The sequence below is a fragment of the Pteropus alecto genome, unplaced genomic scaffold (genome assembly GCF_000325575.1).
Source record: "Pteropus alecto unplaced genomic scaffold, ASM32557v1 scaffold71, whole genome shotgun sequence".
NCBI classification, from domain to species: Eukaryota; Metazoa; Chordata; class Mammalia; order Chiroptera; family Pteropodidae; genus Pteropus; species Pteropus alecto.
In genome coordinates this window covers 17062507-17085386 of record NW_006433024.1, presented here as the reverse complement: position 1 = coordinate 17085386, position 22880 = coordinate 17062507, and the positions used below count along the sequence as shown (strand labels likewise).

Here is a 22880-nt window from a genome sequence, read left to right as displayed (position 1 = left end):
CTTCCTTCCACATGTATGGTCCACATCTACGGAACTAGATTATGATGGATTAAAACAGTGGTTTTCAAATGTTAATCAGAGACATGATTTTCACCAATCCTTAGCAAAAGGAAAAAGAAAAGACATGTATATAAAGTTATAACACAAACACGCACATCTAGAAACACATTTGTTGGTTTAAGTTTGCCACCTGTCCATTTTTGAGAGAGACTGACCTTTATTTTGAGATTGTCTTTGTACTTTTTTGACATTAGCTTTATAAAATGGTAATAGCAGATGCTAGTTTTCTTTAAAAATGACCTTACCAATTAAAAAATAAAGTTCTAATCCATCAAACCCCTACTCTTGAGAACCATAGGCAAAAGGACACCGTTCATGGAATCAGATGGCTTGAGAACAGTTTTAATTATGCCACCTATTGAAGATCTCGGGCAAGCTACCTAACTTCACCGAACCTCAATTTTCTCATTTATAATATGAGCTGAGTAATAAAGTTCACAGGTTAACACATAATTCATGATATTCTGTAAATTATAAGTACCACACAAAGTTAGTGATTATCATAATAGTTTATGGTTACTAGAGAAAAATGCTATTTGCATTTTTAAAACTTTCACCCAAAAATATAGTTTTGAAAAATTCTGTAATGTCTATGCTTGGCTCTTATTACAACACACTATTTTTATTAAAAAGTGAAGTTTTTCTGACACTGATAACTGCACTATAGGAATCTTGCTGATATAAACATGTTAACTTATACCACGACTATAGTCCCTGTGGACACGTCAGCATCTAGGGAAATTTCAGAAGGTACTCCCAGGATTTAGACATATGGGAAAGAAAAGTTAGTACCTGAGAGTAAAACTAGTAAGAGTCATCATCATACTATGGATTAAATTAGGGAGCTGAAAAGGAATCCACCCTAAGAGACAGTCTGCATGATGCTGAAGGGACCTGGACAGCATCTAGTCTCAGTGAGGGCAACAGTACTGTATGCCCGGTACGGAGATGGAACGGAATTATGTGCGGAACGTAAGCACTAGGGAACGATCTCTTAGAAACAAAGCATGCTTTTGGTTGGGTTTCATTCTGAGCTTTTCCAGGAACAAGGACTTTCATTTGGTGGTAGTCATGCGTATTCGAGTCACTAGGGAGTTGTGTTGGAATATAGCATTTCTATAAACTGAACAAAATACCCCTTAACATTACTCAGTTTCATCTGTACTGATTTCTGAATTTATCAAGCTACCTCATGATGTCCACTAGGTTGTGTGGGTGTCTGATGCCAGAAAGACACATGAGTCTGTCAGGCACCAGAGAGGAGGAGCTTCCTTGTAAATGAGCAAACTGGCCATCTAGTTTAAGACACTATCTCTTTTGAGTTGGCAAATGGGAGTTAGTGTCATTAAAACCCAGTAATTTCTGATAGAACTGATGAAACTCATTTTATAAACCTGCAAAGGTGAAGGTCATGATTTCCCTTCTGAGGTCTAGCTTGCTTCTCTTAGATATCTTTATATGTACATATAATTCCACTTAGAAGAAAGCACAAAATTTTATAATTGCCTAATATGTTAATCCAACCAACACAGGAAGGCAAATGCCTTATTTCATTACTTTAACAAGTATTTACTGTACAGGAATATAAAGTTACATAGAACATGGTATATATGAAACTTGTAGTCTGATGGGAGATAAGACATACAAATAACTAATATCATACAAAATGTGCCTTGACAGAAAGTGGAAACAAGATAGCAAGCAGATGGAGCAACTAAATGCTTGGAGAACTCTGATACTAAGACATTTGAACTCTTCCTATAGGTAAGAGAGCCACTGAAAAATGTAAATGTAGGCAACTTACCTGAACGAATATAATTATAGAAATAAGATCTATTGGATACACAAGAAATTGGTGACAGGGGTTGTTTCTGCTTTTTAAAAATTGTACCATTACATATATTATCTCTCTCTCTCTCCTACTCATTCTTATTCTCTCCCTCCTTCCATCTCCCTTTGTTCCTTTCTCTCTCTCTCTAGACTGAAGTAAAAGACTAGATAACAGGCAACCCACTTATGAGGCCACTGCATTAGCTCAGGCAGAGCTGAAGAAAGTCTGAATTTAGGCAGGGGCAGAAGGAATAGATGAAGAGATGGCAGATTCAACAGGTCTTAGGGACTGACTGGGTATAGTGATGACTGGGTAAGTTGAGATGCCATTATCATAAAGCAGGAATATAGGAATTAGAAGCAGTTCAGGAGATAGGGTGAAAATGAGGACAAGTTCAAGTTTAGATATGTTAAATTTAAAGTCCATGTGGCATATGTAGATAAAGAGAGCACTAAAAAGGGGGAAATGAGATCTGGCGTTATAGAGAATATCTTAGCTGAAAATAGCAATTTGGAGTCACGGTATATTCAAAGATATGTGAAACACTAAGAGATGACACGCGGAGGGGATAAGGAAAGAAGACCAAGATTAAGATCTTAGGTAACCCAGAGAATAAGAGGCAAAGAAAAGAAGAAGTGAAGGAAGTTGAAAAAGATGTTCTGGAGACAGGAAGAGAGTCAAGAGCAAGAGATATCCCAGAAGCCAAGAAGAGGAGGAGAGAATTTCAAGAAGTGAGAAGCTGTGCATAGTTCCAATGCAATAAAGTGGTTAAGTAGGACGAGTACTAAAGTACTCACTCTGGCAGTTACAGAACTGATAATCTTAAGAATAGGTCAGTACGGCACAGCTCAAAACATGGTCATAAAATGGAATTTTACGAGCAGGCCTGGTAGGTATGCCCATTATTCCAAATCTTTACATTTTATGGGGTTAGCCTAAATACAACTTATCTTGCTTTGTTTCAATGACTTCCTCAATAGACTAATAACATTAAGAAGACTGGTACATAAACATATCAAATTTGTTCCAGCAAAAGAAGACACTGAGGCAGAGAAAAAAGAAGTGTGAAGAGCGTTTTCACATTATAGCTTGTCTTGTGTCTCACCATTTGAGGGTCACCCTCATGATCCTACAATGTAATAAACGAGTGACTGTTAAAAGGAGGAAACACAGTTGAGAGCAGAGAAGAGTCTAAGCTGAAAGCTTGGGAGTTGATTTTACCCCAGAAGCACAGCTCAGGTCAAATCAACTTACTTTCAAGTCTAAGGACATCTGAGTCCCTTCCTGAATTCTCAACAGAGAATACAGGGTCCTCCTCTGTTCCTGTCTCAGAGGGCTCTTCTTCAGCAGCATCCAGTGACTGTGAGTTGTCAAAATATTTCTGTTTGTCATGGCTGTTGTCCAGGGTTTTCTCATGACAATTACCTCAATGACAAGAGACACAGACACAGCACATTAGAAACATCTCTCTTCTGCAGTCCCATGGCTCAATGTCCCCAAGTACCAAGAAGAGCAAAAAGGTGACAGTATCAGTTTTTCTCCAGCACAACACACAAAAATCAGTGAGCTGGAGAGCCCAAAGCCAGATCATTATTGTGATTCAAGATTTTTGCACTAAAGTTCAAGTTTCACCTGCTAGGTTATTGGGGAAAAAAATTGTAACAAAGATCAAGTCCCAAGATCTCACTCCATTCATAATAAATGATGAAACATTTCTTTGAAAGTCAAAAACATCATAAAAGTTTTCCTTCTATATGCCTTTCAAAGGTGAAATGACAGATTAGTATCTGAATTAATCTGGAGATAAATTATAGCAGAGAAATATACCATTTTTATTTTTGCATCATAGCTTACAATGAAAGATACACCAAAAGATAAGGGATTATAAATTTAAATGGACTTAAAGGGAGATGATGATAGTAGAAATCCAGTTAAGACTGCAATATCACAAAGGTGACTGTTTTTCTTTTGGAAAACAAGTCATATAAAGATTTATCTAAACATGAAATGCCACTCTTGAATGTAATCATAGTATTCTTTGATACTTTCTGGTATGTGTAGTGAGTCTGACCTCTTACTCAGTTTTGCCAGTCAGTCAAAAAGCTTTGACCCCACTAGGGACTGAGTGTTGACATGCATAAAGAGCCACAATCCAGGTCCACCTGATGGTCATTCTCTGGATGGGGGACTAGGTTACTAGGCTGATGTGTCTGACGTGGCAGTGCTCTGGCTAGCTGATCAGGTCTCCTCTTCCTTGCTCATATTCCATGCGCATTGTTGCTGAAGATGCACGTTCAGTGGAAGCCCACGACTTTCATATTGCAGCATAATTATCTGGATAAGAGTGAATAAGTAACTTTCCTCCTTTACTAGAACAAGTTTATTTTTCAGAGAATGTTGTCTCAAAGAGATGTATGTTTTCAAACTCTCTCTGCAGCAGTGGAAGTACAAGAAGTCTCTTTCTGGATTTGATGACTCCCTTATAGATTCCACAGTTTAGGAAAGCACTTCTCAGGCCGTTTCCCTATTGTGCCAGGGAAACATACTGAACCAAAAATCCCTTTCCAACCTACTGAGTTTCGAGTAAGGGGACTGCATGCGTAGGGAGTCATTTTCCATTTTCTAATTCTACACTATCACACAGTAAGTAAGTGGTAGGTCTGGGATTTGGATCAGTTCTATCACAAATCTGAGCCTACCGTATTCAACAAAGCTATGTCGAAACTGAGGATTCTTTGTTTCAAGAGTTTCACCTCTCAAGATATTTGCAAGCAACTTGGAGAGACAGTAAATACAAGATAACAAACAATAACGAGGTAGCATACTATGCCAAATAAGTTCTTCAGAGAATAAGCTTTGAGTAGGTAGAATCTGAATTTTTAAAAATAGGTAGGACTTAAAAAGGGGAAAACTACAAGAAAAGGAGCCAATATTTGTTGAGTGCTTTGTATTTTTCTTCCACTTACCTCTCAAAAACACCTTGTGATATATCATTAATCTTCATTTTACAGATAGTAAGTAACTTAATAGTAAGTTAGTGGTAGATCTGAGATTTGAATCAGTTCTATCTTACTACAAAGCTTCTCGGGTTTCCACTAGTCAATGCTAACTCTTTAGTAGAAAAGTAGAGAAGGAGGCATTCTGGGCAGGATGAAACCACGTGCTGAGCAAAGCAACAGAACAGGAATTCTCATTTGTGTTTGGGAGACAATGGGAGGGAAGGTGTGGGGTGTGTTTGTGTGTGTGCTTATGTGTGTCCTGGAAGGCTAAGAGAAAAGAAGCCATGGCAATAGCAGTTGATTTTTCTAGATTCTCCTGTCAGGACAGAGGTTACTGATTTGCCTCCACTTCTGTCTTCATCATCTAGTGTGTGTGGGTAAGTATGAAGATACTAAGCATACTAAAATAAAACAGAGCAATGACAACTCTACATACCTAACTGCATAAAATCTACTATGAAGGACATCACACTTCTCACAGATAATTCTTAATTAAGATATAAATAAGCATGATTATTAAAAGCAGAAAGGAAATAATGATGACAGTGATGCTGCTAATTTTAAAACATGTTATTCCTACTGAATATTCTCTGCCTTCAACTTTGGTGAATTTGCCTCTAAAGTTTTTTTTACCTTGACACAGGTGGTGTAAAACCATGTTGCAAAAGCAAAGGACAAAGCTTTAATACTGGACCCAGTGAAATTCTGTGTTTTCTGCAGTCGACTCCCTCCTCCAACCTTTGTGCCTCTTAATTTTTCTCTCCCACCCTCTTCCTATTACAAAAATTTGATTGGTTTCATCATTTTGAATGTCAGCAGTATTTTAAAATGCTTTATAAGTAATTCATCAACTATGATATGCATAAGACCGTGAAGCTAAACTTAGTCCTCTTGCATGACCTCGAGACCCAGACACCCTCCTGAAGCAAGCCTTGTGCGTTCTAAAAATGCCATGTCCTCCAACTCAAGAAATGGGGGCCAAACATCTCTGAGGGAGGGCAGAAGGGGATCAGGGAGAACCGAGGGAACAGAAGGAAGAATAAGAAGTTTATGTTAGGATACTTCTTGGAAATAGAATCAAAATGATCAAGTAAAAACTATATACTTGAAGATTAGAGCTGTTCATTTTCTTAGGCTGACAGTTAAAAACAGACTGGTTTAGCATTCTGGTATGATTTACGTAATTATCTAGGCTAATAATAGAAAACCAAATTGCCTAATTTTAAGGTACTCCTTCCAGTTGTCTGAGGAGGAACTGAAGCATTTCAGAAAGAATGAAAGTATTCATTTTTTTTGGACTACAGTTTATGTCTACTCTAGCTCAAAGGGGAACTAAAAAAAGTTGCCTACGTGAAAAAATATTACTTGTCTTCCTGGCAGAGGAGGAGATGATATTCTCATTAAAGAAACACAAGAAAAAATGTTGGATAAGGAAAAACGGAAAGACACTTATAAAGTAACAAGTCATCTTCTATTCACATGACCATTATTTTTTGCTGATGCAAAAATGAGGTGAGATTCTACGGCTCAGACTAACCTTGAAAGGTATGATTTTTTTTTTTTTTTTTAAAGAACTGGGTGATTTAAATGAAATGCTTTAGATAACAAGGTCCCAGGTGAAAATGGGAACACTTTTCAGTGCTTACTGCTCTATACTTGCTTGCAAAGCATTTAGCATCTAATTCAAATCCTGGAAGTTTGATTTTTCTTAGAAGTAAGAGACTACAAAGCAATACCAACAAAGCATTAAACTCTGGTTCTGGATCTATGAGAGCTCAGACACGCCAACACCCTTCTCTGTGGTTAGAGTATCCCATGTATAAATTAGGTTATTAATATTAACTTATCCTAAAAGGGTGTTCTGGAAAACAACTAAATATTTGATACACCCTGCCAAAGCATATGTCTCCTAAGAGATAAAGGCACAATTTGTCCTGTGGCTAAACAGGTTTTCAGAGTAAATTAAGTTCTCAGAATCTCTTACATTACTAAGGTTAAGGAAATCTCCTATCTTTTCATATTCTGTTTTCAAATGTCCTAGAAGATTACTTATTTTCTAACTAGAGTTTGGTAACTTGTTAAAAAAGCATCCTTACAAAATAAATAATAAAAAATAAAAAAGCATCCTTACCTTCTGAAGCTCACCTGTTGGTAAGAGATTCCTGGATGGGTATCTTAGAATCTTCAATGGTTCATTACAGTAAAGAAATGCCACTAATAAATTGAGAGGCATCACAACTTCGTAAGAGCCAAGTGTACCTAGAGCCAGCCAAGCAAAACTAATGACGGGCTCATGTAGTTCTTAGCCCTGGAGCACAGTGGGTAAGAGCAGAGACTGGAGCCAGGCTAAGTGAGTTCAAATCCTGTTTCTACTACTTTCTAGCTGTGTAAAGTAGAGCAAGTTGTTTTTAACCTCTTTGTGTATCAGTTTCCTGAGATGAATAATAGCATCCATTTCGTCGGGTGGTTGAGATTAAATGTCAAGAGCTAGACAATTGCCTGGCATATGGCGAGCTGCTATTACTGTTGTCTCCCTGAAAAGTTGCAAAGCAATGAGCAGTTACCCCAACATAATCTCTTTTAACAGAGGCCTTTTAGTTATAGCCAACTCAGAATCAACAGTATGAGCAACTAACTGCTTTAGAAGTTATCAAGGTATTTGCCTAACTTCAACTTCCAATGTATGTACCTGTCTATGTGTGTGTGTGCGTGTGCGTGTGTGTGTATAAGAGATGCTGGAGACAATACAGAGTTCACTTCTACCAGTTTTTTAAAATAGCAATTAATTTAGATTAAATTCCTCAGATATCTAAATTCTAAAGCATTTAGTACATTTAGAAATTAGCCTCACAGTCGGCTCTGTGCTCTTTAAAGGACATTTTTAGTAAACAGTGTGAATTCACTGTTTTACGATATGAAAATGGACTATAGATACCACATTAAGTTACATCAGCACTTACCTCTGCTGCTCAACAACTCCCGTTAGGTTGCTACTTTTGCTCTTGTCTTCCCCCAAATCTTACTTCCTCTGTCATACTCTTTTCTCCCATTCAACAAATACAGGTAATATTCCTGTGCTTCCTATTATATAATGAATTTCTAAGACATAAATAATTAAACTGATCTGTAATGGAAACTTAACTTGAATTTGAATTTTACATTGCTGAAGGCAAAGTAACAGACATTAGAAAAATGGCCTTTGTGTATACACTGTGAATAAAAATATTCCTACTATCCCTTTTCTAAGAGGATTATATTATACTCTAAAACCTCCTTTCTTCTGCTTATAAGAAAAGTTATCTTTTAGGAGGCATTTCGGCACTTTCGATTAAGTATAAAGTACCTGGGTAGAAAATACAGATTAACACTGTCCTCTTAACAGACACAAATGACGTTTTATAGTATTTGTCTTTCTCCTTACCTTTCTACTCAACTGCACTTTTATTTATTACAACTATAAAACCATTTTTATTTGGTAAACAGGTAACCTATAAATATGTTTTGAATGTTTCATTATAATTTAGCTACCTCATAATTTCATTTTTTCTCCAATCTTTCAGAAAAGATAGTAAAATAAATCATGAAGTGAACAAAAGTGCATCTTCAGGTGCTCATGTTGCCATGAAAAATTATTTTAAAATATTACCAGGAAACTTTAACTGTGGGTGGTATGTGGAGCTTGGTACCACAGAGGGTAATAGGTACACCTGAAGAAAGAAACCTTATGGGAACAGATACCTTCACGATTTCCACCTCCAGAGACTGTGACAGAGTCCTGTAGACCTCCTTCCAAGAGGAACATTCCACAGAATAAATTTAAATCCTGCCCTAACTGCAGCCTTACCATATGAACTTGGGCAAATTAATTTGCTTCTCTATGTCTAGGCTCTTTATCTAAGATTTGAAATGGAGATGAACTACTGTCCTACTATAAGAGGATTTTTGGGAAACACCATTAACAAAACCTGTGAACATAAGCCTACAGAACTTGAATTTGGGTGAAACCTAGGTTGCTGATGACTGAATCTGAGAGACAAATGAAGCTATCTCACCTCCTCTGCCCTATGCTGTCCTCTACTTAGGAAAGATGAGGAATAATTTCAATAGAAATAATAGCTCCTTAGAATTGTTCTCATTCAGCGATTACTGATAAATGAAATTCTTTGCAGGCTTTAAAGTAATGGTTATGTACTAACTGACCTTAAGAGTACAATTCCAGGTAGGAAACAGACCATATTAAAGACGTGAAATCAGTAACCTCAGGATGACAGAGGCATTTCCTTCCTCCTAGTGACGTAGATGAGTCAGAAGCAAGTTTCAAAAAGAAAAACGAAGGAAGAAAAGCATGTGATCTCAAATACAAATAATGTGTGTGTTCCTTTTACTACATATCTTGGAGTTGAATTCTATCCTGGGAACGCTCTGTTTACACATGGTAAGGGAATGTGCTTTGCCTAAGAATTCAAAGTTGTATTGGTTTCTGCAGACCTACGTTCCTTGCCTCCTTTTAGAGGAGAAAAAGGAGAACTGGATATAAATCTGATCTCTTTGTCTTGCCATGTGGTCTTAAGTGATTAAAGCAAAGATAAGCAAAGTTAGTGTCAGTTCAGACACAGACACCATGACATGTAGGCTGCGGAAGAAACAGTTGCAGTGGTGGAATCCAAGCTCCTGGCAGCTATGTAACTTCCTCTAGAAATGTGAAAGGTCAGACTGGCTCTCTAAACAAGGGAATTTAAACACTCACTGGAAGTTTACTATGAAAGATTTTCCTAGGCAGTAACTATACTGAAAAAGAAAAATTAACTGCCATAGCTGCTATTATTATTATTAAATTTAAATCTCTGGCTTACTTTACCCTAGAGAAATTTGTTACAAGCAAGAATGCTGGGGAAATAAGTCCAACAGGTTTTCTCAGTCTTATTGATTCACTCATAAATGTTTTTAAATGAGGGTCAACAAGAGCATATGTTTGTAACTTTCATTAAAAAGTCTGGACAGGAGGTAGAAGAATATAGGCTATCTAATAGATGTGTCAGCTTCTAGTGGACAAGAGACAATAATAATTCCTTTTCTCTTCTTCCTCCTATACTGTGGGAGCTGCAGACCTTAAAAGAAGATCTATATCTATACATGTATGTTGAATGGGGGTTTGGTAAAAGTATTCTGGGTAAACAGTAGGTGGATACAAGTTAATTACTCTTTCTTACCAAATATTTTAAGTAGTTCAAACTTGGAATATCATCAGCTCACTCTCCATTTAGGTACATTCTATGTGCTAAACATTGGGGCCAGGGTATGAAGATGAAAAAAGAGCTAGAGAAGTCTTTGTAGGAGAGTTGTGTCTTGCACACAAATAACTATAATGGCAAGTCCCAGGAGCTGAAGGAAGGTCCAGGAAGACTGACTGCTTTCACATTACTTTTATAATTAAGAGAGCAGGTAAGGTATATATCAGAAGTGGGCCTTGAAGGATGGGTAAGACTAGGCTATGGTGCGGGGTGGGGAAGGGAAGGAGGGAGAGTTATGGGGAGGAGCTACACAAAACATGGGCAAACACATGAAACCAGGAAAGTAGGACGTATGTAGTAAAGAAAACAGGCTAATCACAATAACGTCATAATATCATGGTTTGGTACAATTTCCATTGACTTTGCAAAAGGCAGAATAATATTAGAGTTCTTTTGTGGTCAGTGAGTTTAAATTCAGCACATCTATGAGTCAACCATACACTCTTGCAGTGAATTAGCATCACTTAATTCTTAATACTTTGTTGCAGGAGGTAGAAGAATATAGGCATTTCTGGATTCTGAAACCTGAAATAAATTAACCAGTTTTACTTCTTACAAAAATAAATGGAGGTAAGCTAACTAGCAGCATATTAAAAATGCTACAAAAACTGGGTCTTTTAAGACTATCTTTTTTTTTTTTTTTTTCTTTTTAAAAAGCAGGTATCTTTACTACTTCTATAGAAAGTGATAAAGCAAAGGTCCTTAATTGCAGGTAGCATATGATGGATAGTCCACAGGAGGGCAGCAAAAGGCAGGATTTCTTTTCCTTCAAAATCTGAGCTCCAGGTGAAATTGCTTTAAGCTACAAGTTATAAATCTACAGAAATTTAGGTTGAAGAACACAGGCAATGTGTTCTGCAGCAGGTAATGAAACAAGTTACAAAAGGAGATAATATTTAGGTAAATAGATGCTATAAATACAGAAACATTGTGAAGACAACACAGGATAAGTCTTTTGCACAATGGAACAGTTATTAATTACATCTCAGATATATAATTTAGAATTTTTTTTTATAGTGGGGAAACTTTCAAATACATACTATAAAGAAACTTGTATAATATTCTAAGCATACCTAGATATTAAAGTCTGACTTCTGTATAACATTTATTCATAATTTCTAAAGATCTAGGCCAATAATTTTAAGTGGACATATGTCTCTGTAAATTAGAAAAGCCCAGGGTTCAGAAATTCTGGGTATGATGCTGAATTATATTCAATAAATATCAAATGCCATTGTTAGTGGCATACCTGTAAACATCTCATGTAAATGACGCATAATAAATATAACCTACCATTGATCTTATATTTTCTAGTATAAGAAAAATAATGAGTGAATACTAAAAATAAAGTAAAATGATACATATCGGAGAATGTAGAATTAGTATTAATAATAACAGAATTATATTATAATTACTATAGTACAGTTATTATGGAATTATATAAGCAGTAATAGATTGCTTAAGTAGTAGAAAACATTCTTGCTAAATGTAATCTTTTATTTTGCAAATTAGTGCAGCTGAAGGACAAAAATATTTGAGTAATAAATACTTGTAAAATCCACTATCATGAAGTATTAGATTTAATATCCACATTTTGCTTATATTGTTATTAAAAATTATTTTCCATTTTTGATCATTAGAGAAGATACTGCTTCATGAAGTTTCATTCTCCGACCTTTATTTTTTCTAATTAAAAAAACCTCTTTTTAATGTTGGGCACTTCAGCGATTTCACTTAGATTTAAAAGCATAGTTTATTTAACAGATGCCATTTTACTTTAAAAAGGGCCACATACATTGTTACTGAAGAATGAGTTTGTTAAAGTGACCCATTCGGTTCTATTTAGATTAAATCGAGTTGTAAATAACAAGCCAATAAATGTGGAAAAACAGTCTATATTTCAAAACTGCCAAAAAAATATTTAATCAAAACTAGAAGCACTAGCTTCTCTTGTGCAGTCAACTTGCGAGTAGGCAATTAAAAAAACCAATCTATTAAGTTTTCTTTCCCAGCATCCTCGAAATTGTATTGGCAATATAAAACTACCTATAAAAGAGAAGGCTTTATTAAATGTTATTCGAAGGAGAGAGAAGATGATGATGAAAAGCAGCTGCGATAAGAACATATGCACCTAACAAATGTCTGTTAAAAGATGATTTCTACATTAATAAAAGTGTGGAAAAACTGTAAACGACTCTGCAATAATTGACACATTTTTAGCTATAAAGTCTTTATAAGTACAAAAATTTTGTGTAGTGATTATTTTTAAGTTGAATGAATCAGTATTCAAAGGTAACAGAATACATTACCTGTGCAGATATTCCAAGAAACATAAACTAAAAATCTGTGTGAAAAATTCCATGATTATATATGAACAGCAATAAAGTACTTGCTGATGTTAAAATACTGACTACAGTTAAATTTATGCTACCCAAGACATTATATTATAGTTGCTATAAAAAAAAGGTTACTTATATCAATCTTTAAAGAAAATTATTTGTGGAAGATTAACAAAAGTGGCCAGAAAAATTATTTTAAAAAGGGTTTTCCAAGAGTGCTTAAGTATTTTTGATCTTGAAAAGCTTATCTGAAAAGCTTTTTAAATTAGAAGCTTTTCAAATAGACTTTCATATGAGAATTATTTGGGTTGGGAAGAGGGTAGATAAGGGCAGCTTAAATTCTTGTCTAATAAAAATCAATATGAATTCCTTGATTATTATATGAAAAAGAATCATAAGCCTTGTCGATTTCTTGAAACTTCTGTACTGTTGTAATAAAAACTTCAGAAAGGTAATATGTCAGATAAGTAGGATAAGTTATGAAGCTGATTTCAATATTGCAAAAATAAAAAAGCAAAAGTAGACAGAATCATCTGAAGGTACAGAAATGTTAATCATTATTCAGAGGTTTTTGTCTTTTTTTTGATCGACCATTTAGTATAGCTCAGGGATAACTGGAGCAGACACAACTGTTTAGTTTTTTAAATACTCTAAGTTCATTGTTTTTATGGATGTGTTTGTTTCCTTCAAATTTCAGCTTTTCAAAGCTGGAACTCAGCAAAGCAAAGAATGAACAGGATTGCTATGGAAACAAATAATACAAAAATCACTGTCAAAGAAAAATTCAATACTGAAATTAATTCAGCACAATCAATGAGTTTTTAAATCTAGAAAATGCTATAGTATACATTTCCATTAGGTGGTACCCGTATTTATTTAGGGGCTGACAGATGTTATATTCTTTTCTAAATTAGTTAATTACAATGTAAAATGGGTTACATTTTTTAAATTATTTTTTTATTAATGAGCTCTCTCTGAAAGAATTAAAAAAGTCAAATTAATTTCTTTTAATGTTATCGTACTGGATCCAATAATATTCTTGGGATAATGTGTACTATCAGATACTATATAAGAAAGGACTGTTTGAAGTTATTAGTTTCCTAGGAGAGCTGAAGTTATATACTGGGAAAAAAGTTTAAGATAACTGAATTTCCTCTCTAGACATGAATAACATAAAATTTCAAGAAACTGAAACATCAAGCAAAAGCTTATGAAACTAATGCAAAGGAAACGGCTTTTTAGAAAAGGGTCACTATATACCTACAAAATCTTCCTAATTACAGAAAGAAATCAAGAGAGGAGGGAGATGACACAGGTAAAGAAGATAAGAGATTCTATTAATATGTAAACAGCTCATTGAAAAAAGTCAAATCCTGTTTACGAGGCTGTCTTCAGGTGGCCTACAAAATTTAAAAGACCACAATATATTTTCTAGGATTAAGAAAGAAGATAAAGGTCCATAACTTGTACTGTTAAAGTTCTGAATAGTATGTATACATTATGAATTTCTAGTGTTATAAGGATCTCATTTAATCCTCTCAAGAAGTATATGAGATATATTTTATTGTCTTTCATCTTATAGATGAGGACACAAGTTACTTTACTGGGATCAGAAAGAGAAATGGCAGAGCTAGAGCTCAAACATGAATCTGTGACCCCAGCACTAGCCATTCCACTATACTGCCCTGCTAAAACACGATCTTTGGCCTTCGGCATTCATGCAAGAACTCTAGTTTATACTGTGCTCAACACTGATCCGCAACAGATCTGTGGAGTTATGTTCCAGAGAAATTTTTGGTTTCTTCACTAAAAAAGGGCTCTAATATTTTAAAAAATGTACATACTACTCACTGCCTATTACTGCATTGAAATCCTAACGTAGTCTAGTAGAGAATCAGGAAAATCAGTTTTGGGTACCAAATCTACTCATAATTATTGATATCTTTTAGACAAGTCACTTAACCAAGTGGGCATTTTTAAAAAAATATCTTAAGTGAAGAAGCTGAATGGCCTGCCCTCTGCTTGAATACTACAATCAAATCTGAACATTAATGGAGTACCCGCTGTGCGCTATGTGATGGTGAGGTACTGAGGAGCCACACCTATGTAAACCATACCTCTCATAATTCAAGTCAAACTCATTTTTTTTTTCTGTAGTGAAGGTTAAGTAAGTAAATAACCAAACACCATAAAACTCTTAGAGTTCTAATTGATGAATTTATAATAGTTTAGAATTAACCCAAATGTTTTTGAACCAGGTGGATACATTTATGCACATGCATATGTATATATGGGAAAAAGTGGAAGAATGCAAAGAGATACCATTTAATGTCAGGTGTCTATTTTAAGGATGCAATAAAGGTTTGGATCATCTTCACTCAAAAGTAAGGGGCTGTATATCATGAATGAAGATGGAGAAACTGCTACAAATCTCATTACACAGTTTGAATTCACGGACAGAAAAATATCCTCTACTGTAAATATTGGTTGTTATAAAACATGAGAGATTTGGAGGAGAGAAAAAAAATGTCTCACAGCCTACCAATCCCCACTGAATACACTTTAGTCAGCCTTTCTCAACGAGGGTTCTGGCGAAGAATTAAGCCTCACATCCTGAGGCATCTATATAGTAAGTGACGAGTAACTTCCTTCCAATGTGTCTGGAATTATACTAGTTACGAATAACCCTTGGGAAAAATTGAGAAAATCGTTTTCCTAGTTCTGTTGATCAGAACAGAATTTTGGTTGAACTCATCATTTTGCCAGCACTTAACAGCTGCTTACCACTGCAAACAGAAGAGGTGATGTTGTACAGAAAAGGATAAAACTGCATACAGCGAATCAACTTCAGGTTGCTTTCACACTCTGGGCATTTGGTAGTTAATTTCAAAGCCTGTCTAAAGGCCTCAAGTGCCCCACTGATATTCTTCAGAGCAAGGTAAGCATTTCCCAGGCTCAAAAAGGTCAGGGGCTGGAAAAAAAATCAGCAAAATGTTAATGAATTAATATTTTCTGACGGTTACAAAACCTTTACAGTATAGGTCTTTTTTTTTTTTTTTTTTTTTTAAGGTTACCCCATAAAAGTTAATGGCTAACTGTCCATTTCATTTACATTGGGCAATTCTAAACTGTATAACACAAATATAAATTTATCTTTTACCTTTTTACTAAAATAAAAGTGTGTAATGTACACTAGTTTTAAGTATACAGATTGATGAATTTTTATATACGTATATATCCCTGTAACCACCACTCATCTCAAGACATAAAACATTCAGAAGGTTTCTAGTACCCCAAGAGGTTCCCTTGGGCAATTCACCCCAATCTGAGGTAACCACTGTTGTGATGCTGTGACTTCCATCACCGTAGCTTAGCTTTGCCTGTCCATGAATTTCATATAAATGGAATCAAACAGTATGTTTTCTTATGAGTATATACAATATGTACCCTTTTGTAGCTTCTTTCACTCAACACCATAACTAAGATTCAAGAAACTGAATATTTTTTGTATATTAATAGTTCATTCTTTTTTAAAAATTGATGTGTAATGTTTCATTATGTGAATATATTAGTTTGGTCATCCATTCTCCTACTGATAGGCATCTGTACTGTCCCCAGGTTTTGGTTGTATCTTTTGATAGGCATATGTACTCACTTTCCTTGGGTTAATACTTAGCAGAGGGTCTTAAGGTGGGCATATATTTAGTTTTAGGAGATATAGCCAAACAGTTTTTTAAAGTGGATGTAGGGATTCACTCCTACCAGCAAGTATGAGAATTCATTGACTTGGTGAATTGTCAGTCTTTTTAAATTTAGCTGTTTTAGTAAGATGCAAAGTGGAATCTTAGTGTGGTTTTAATTTGCAATTCCTTAATTACTAATGATGTTGAATATTTTTTCATGTGATTACTGGCCATTCAGATATCCTTATTGTTGAAGTGCCTGTTGGTTACCCCATTTAAAAAAAATTGAGTTGTCTTTTACATATTGATTTGAAGAAGTTCTTTATATATATACAAGATATGAGATCTTTGTTGGAAATATTTATCACAAGTATCTTCTCCTAGTCTGTGGCTTGCCGTTTTATTCTCTTAACGGTATCTTTCAATAAACAGAAATTCTTAATTTTAATGAAGTTCAGTTTATATATTTTTTCTTTAATTATAGTTAGTCCTTTTTAAAATTTTTGCCTCCTATAAGGTCACTAAGACTTTCTCCTATGTTTTCAAGAAGCTTTATTGTTTTCTTTCACATTTTGGTATGTGATCCATCTCAAATTAATTTTGTGTATGACATGAGGTAGGAGTCAAGGTTCATTTCTTTTTTCATAGGGGATATCAAAGCACACAAGCACTACTTTTGAAAAACTAAAAGGTCCCCCTACCACCAAGTGAACTATGAGTGTGCTTTTGTCATAAATCAGGTGACCGTATACGTGGGGACCTATTTATAATTTCTTTGTTGTTGTTCCATTGATATATTTGAACATCCCTGTGCAAATATCGCACTGACTTAATTATACCAATTCCTGAAATCTAGTAATATAAGACTTCTAATTCTGTTTTTTTCTTCCTCCTCACCCCTATTTCTTTTTTGGCTATTCTAGATGAGCTTCTATGTCGATTTTGCAATCGACTTATCGATTTATAGACACACAGATGTGCAATTGCTGGGAGTCAGGGATTGAATTGAACCTATAAATCAATTTGGGAAGAACTTACATCCTAATATGGAATCTTCCAATCTATGAACATGATGTATATGTACACTTATTTAGGTCTTCTCTTAGCAATGTTTTGTAATCAGTATAGAAATCTTGTACATCTTCCTTCAGATTTATTTCTAGATACCAGATTTTTTGGATGCTATTATAAATAGTTTGTATATTCTATTTTCCAATTGTTTGTTGAGACTCTGGTTTTATATAAGGAGCCCAAAGTATTCAGTTTAGGTTGTTTTAGCTGAAATATACCTGTGCATAGTATTTTTGTATTTGCTTGTATACAAACCATTTATTCTACACTGATTTTATCATTAAAAATATTTTAAAAGATCTAAAGAATGTTTTATTCTCAAATTGCACAATATAACACTATGAAAAACAACACCTATGATTTATCCAACTACTTGCTTTTGATTCAGGCTATTAGGTCATCCAAAATGTCTCACTATAACCAAGGCAATGTATACAAAATATTCCAGATTAAAAAGGCCTAATCCAAGTAGCTCTCATTACATTTAAAGTATTATTTAGTGGTTCACAGATACAAAATTAAATCCCATACTATGATTTAAAAAATGTCTTTATATTTTACGTAAGGAAACAAAGTGTTGTAATTATCCCTATGACCAGAATGATGGTGGTGCAAATATCATGTATTGAAGTAGACTTGTAAGCATTTTGGAAAAAAACAATTTTTTTTCATCAATCCATCCAGAAAATAATTACTGAATATTTACTAATGTATCAGACACTGTTTTAGATACTGAGGATACAGCAGAAAATAAGAAAGATAAATCTCTGTCTTTGTGGACCTTAGTCTCGTGCCACACAATTGTGAAGAAACTGTGATGGAGAAAGGTATAGCAGGGAAGGGAAGGGAGTGCCATTTTAAATAGAGTAGTAAGGTAAAGACTAACTGAGAAGTTATGTTCATAAAAGATTTTAAGGAGATGAAGAGGCAAGCTATGAAGAATCTTGGTGTGGCGAAATATTCCAAACAGAGAGAATAGGAAGTGCAAAGGCCTTGAGTGGGGGCCTAGCATGTTCAAGGAACTGCAAGGAGGCAAGTGAGGCTAGACCAGAATAAGCATAAGAGTGATCTCATGGAGAGGAGGTCAAAAAGAAACAAGGTGATGTAGAACCTTCTACACCATTTACTGTGAGTTACATGGAGAACCACTGCAGAGATTTGAATAGAGAAGTGATATCTGATTTTTTATAAGGATCTCACTGGTTGCTATATTGTGAGTAGACTGTAGGGGAACAAAGACCAAAAACAGAGAAGTTAGTTAGGAGGCTACTTTAAATAACCCAGATAAAAAATAATGGTGGTTTGTGTAAGAAAGCAGTGGAGATGATGATAGTGAAATTCTAAGTATATTCTGAAAACAGAATCAGCAAGGTTACCTAATAGTTTGAATTTGCCCTGCGAGAAGGAGAGAGGTATAAAGGGTGGCTCCAAGTCTTTGTCCTGAGTCACTGGCTTTAATGCTTCCTCAAATGGGGAAGACAGAGAAGAACAAATTAGAACAATGTTAAAGGACTTCGTTTTGACCTTTGGTTTTACAGTGCATTTTAGACATCCAACCAGAGATGTCAAGTAAACTGCTGGGTAAAATTCAGAACAAAGGTGATAGGTGATTCAATAGGGAAAGGACAGCGTTCTCAAGATATGGTGCTAGAATAACTGGATATCTATGTAGATGTGAACTCTGATCCTTACCTCGCAGCGTAAAGAAAATTGAACTTGAAATGGGTCATAAACCTAAATGTAAAACCTAAACATCTAGAAGAAAACATAGAAACTATAAAACATCTAGAAGAAAACATAGAAAAAGATCTTTGTATATTTAAGAGTTAACTATTTAAGGAAAAGTCACAGAAAACAAAAACAAAATAGAACTTTTTTCTCAAACTTTTTATGAAGGTCTAACAATGGAAATCAAAAGAGAAAACATGGACAAATTTGAGGGTAATTTAAAAAGCTGAGATAAAAAGGCAAAAAGAAAATATTTTTAACATATGACAGATGTAAAGACAGCTGTATTCTCCTTGATACTTTTCACTTCCTACCACTACCAGCCAAGGCAATTAGGCAGCATTCTTCTAAAGGAAAAAAAGCTCCTTTAAAGATTGGTTGCCTTTCTATATTTAAATATTATGCTAAAATTTTAGTTGTTAAAAACTATAGTACTGCGACAAGAATAAAGAGATAAATCAATGGATCAGGGTATTATATAAAGAGTTCATATAAAATAAAAAAAACCTAAATTTGAACAAAATGAGCAAAATGCATACGTGAACTTTTACTTCAAAACTATAATAAAAAAATAAAGAAATTTATGTTACAACAGAGAAGTAAAATTTTTTAAAGTAAACTTGTTTTATAAATTTAAACTCAGAGGCATTGCAACATGGCTAAAAGTGTGAGCTCTATGACCTATATCCCTGAGTTCATATCCAAGCTCTGACTTCTGGTAAATCCCTTTGAGTTTATTTATCAAATGAGTAAATCCTATCTCATAGTGTTGTTTTGAGGATCAAATGTGTTATTACATTTAAAGTGCTCAGTAGGGTACCTGGCTCTAGCAAACAATAAAAGTTAGCAGTTATTTTAATTGCCCAATTCTGGTGAAGATACAGGTGAAATGAATATTTTTAGACTTTGATTATGACAATATATATTGGCCCAAATCTCTCAGTGGATTGTCTGGCATTTTGTATCACGGCCATCAAAATATTCATTCCCTTATTGATTTAGTAATTACAGTACTAGCAATCTTTACTAAGAAAATTATCTTGAATACAGAAAAGGCCTTATGGAGGAAACCATATTGATAACAGCTAAGCATTGTCAGTAACCTAAACAACCAATGACAGAGGAGTAAACTGTGACATACCAATTCATCGAACCTTTATACAACCATTTCAACTGATGACTACAAAAACTATGTAGTAATAAATTAGTTTTATAAAATAAGTTTTAAAGATCACCAGTACAGGAAAGTTGCAACACTATTAAATATTTCACAGAAGAAAAGCTTATGAGGAAATATTTCCAAATGTTGACAGGGGTGGGGTGCTGATTAAGGTTTATTTTGGGGGTAGCTACCCTGATTCATTGATCTATTTTTTTATTCTTGTTGCAGTACTACAGTTTTTAACAACTGAAGTTTTAGTATAATATTCAAATATAGAAAGGCAATCAATCTTTAAAAGAGCTTTTTTTCCTTTAGAAGAATACTGCCTAATTGCCTTGGCTGTGGTGATAGAAAGTGAAAAGTATCAAGGACAATACCGTTGTACTGAGCCTTCCATCTGGGTGCCCACTTTATCATATCTCATATATAACATCTGTTCCCACTGTACCCGCGCCTGGCCCACAGTAAACATTCAATAGATATCTGATGTTCCTGTTTGGCAATTTGACCTGTTGTATAATATATCTTTTGCTTAAAATCTAGCTGTGAATTTGTGTATTTTAAAGGACACTCTTAACAGGCAATATTTTCTTTGCATACTTGGATACCTCAAATAAACCTAAGCCACCCATGCACATTTTTTCTAAGTTTCTTTGGATATAAAACTTACAAACATTTAGACACTAGGTATAAAAGCAATTTAATTGTATAGTTTTATAACTATATTTCATCTGTTATTGATTTTAACATGCATCCTTATGAGATGTTAAAAAAGAAAAGTGGTATCTTAGAAACTATGAGTAATTAACTGCAAAACAGTGATGTAACTCCATATCAATCTACCTTTCCATTCTTATCAAAACAACCTTTACACTGTGATCTGGTCTGGTTAGTATAAAGACATCTACAAATTATAGTTGTAAAACAGTATAAAATTAAGCAGTGTGCATGCTGTGATGCGTAGAATGAAGTAAAAACCAGATGTTTCAGACTGACATAAAAAAGTGGCAGTATGTCTTCGGCCATGCTACCCTAAACAAGCCCAATCCTGTCTGATCTCGGAAGCTAAGCAGGGTCGGGCCTGGTTAGTACTTGGATGGGAGACCACCTAGGAAGAACATGTGCTGTAGGCGTAAAAAATAAAAAAAATAAGGGATTGTAAGCTGAAAAGGTCAACCAAGGGTTGCCTCGCCTAAAAAAAGAAAAAGTGGCAGTATATGTTAGCAGCTTTGTAATTCTTATTTTAATCTAATTTTCTTAAAAAATTAACTCTATAAATTATACTCATTTAAAATAAAGAAATGAACACATTGAAAATGAAACAAAATCTATTTTATACCCTCTTGAAACATAGAAATTCTACTCTGAATCTGAGTTACCCCTATATAGTATATGTAGCTACAAAGAAACATAAAACCTCACCTCAGAGCTATTGATAGCCAATGCTTGAAGTAGCAGCTTAGTGGCATCAAGATGAAGGCCATAGTGAATCAAAAGGTTGGCCAGGTTCACAAGAGGAATGTCCTGGTATTGAAGTGGAGCCAAATTCAAAGCCCTCTGAAGACAAGCAATAGCAAAAGTGCTATTTCCTACTGCTCTCCAGTAGAGTCCTGCTTCATTGAGTATCAGCCAGATAGGAGCATTTGGCTGAAAAACCCCAAAATACTTCAGTTAAACAAAATACAGCACTTGTTCTAAAAAGGATTTCTAAAACACGTATTTTAATTTTTAATTACAATTACTAAGCATTTAAATTTCAGATGTCTGAAGTAAGTGACTCACCTTATTAATAGCGTGAAATAAGAAAGACCCAATTTCTTCTTCTGGGATAGTATAGTTATTAATACGGGAAAGCAAAATCTGAAAACATCAAAAGAAAGATGGACTCAATGAAAATCTCAGGGAAGACATTTGAAAAGAATTTCCATAGCTAGCAGTCTCTACTTAAGTAGATATTTATAATTTGAATAGATATTTTTAATCACATAACATATGAATAGATATTTATAATCTGAATAGACAGTTGAATAGATATTTTTAATTTGAATAGGTATTTATAATCATATAACATGAGGCCATCAACATACCAACAGGTGTTAACCTGCTCACATGTATGCCCTACTCTCTTATAATTAAAAAAAAATTAAAAGACATTAACCCATACACATATTGAGGTGATCTACCATAAAGTCAACCTAAGTGTCCAGAACCAAATGAGAAATTGTTCAGAAGACAATAATATGCAATATTTGATGGAATAAAAATCTGCTATCTTTTTCTAGCTGTGAAAGCACCATACCCTCAATTAAGCTACTTTATGTTCTTGCAGCATAATTGTGAGCAACTCTAAGGTAGGGATTGTGGTCTATTGTTTTTGTATTCCCAACACACCATACAGTGCTAGACACATGTGTTTTGTTTTTTGTTTTTGCCTCAGTAAATGCTGAATGTAAGCTTTAACTGTTTACAGTTTTAAAATTAAATTAAAAAAAAAAAAAAAGGTTTTGTGATGGTCTCCATAAAAAAGTAATTTTTTTCATTTGTATCTATGGAATGGTACGTAATATAGAAGTTATTCTTAGTAACATTCCCAGGTATACTAATTGGAATTAAAGACAATGTAACAGAACTTATTTATGTTTGCAAAATGGTTATCAAATTTATACAAATTCCTAAAGACTTTATATAAGCCCAAAGCAGGGTTGAAGGCTAGGGA

General features: G+C 34.5%; 1 protein-coding gene and 1 pseudogene across 3 annotated transcripts in view; one reads left to right on the top strand and one right to left on the bottom strand.

The window, feature by feature from the left end:
- Nucleotides 1-22880, bottom strand: part of TTC17 (tetratricopeptide repeat domain 17) — a 90569-nt gene that overhangs the window by 28542 nt on the left and 39147 nt on the right. For all 3 annotated transcript variants that reach the window (XM_006908047.3, XM_006908048.3, XM_025044098.1), the window contains 4 exons: nucleotides 21947-22024; nucleotides 21587-21811; nucleotides 15305-15491; nucleotides 3146-3316 (listed from right to left, as the gene is read on the bottom strand). In XM_006908047.3, coding sequence (XP_006908109.1) covers nucleotides 3146-3316; nucleotides 15305-15491; nucleotides 21587-21811; nucleotides 21947-22024 — 661 coding nt within the window. The remainder of the gene's footprint in view (nucleotides 1-3145; nucleotides 3317-15304; nucleotides 15492-21586; nucleotides 21812-21946; nucleotides 22025-22880) is intronic.
- Nucleotides 21179-21297, top strand: LOC112476678 (annotated as a pseudogene).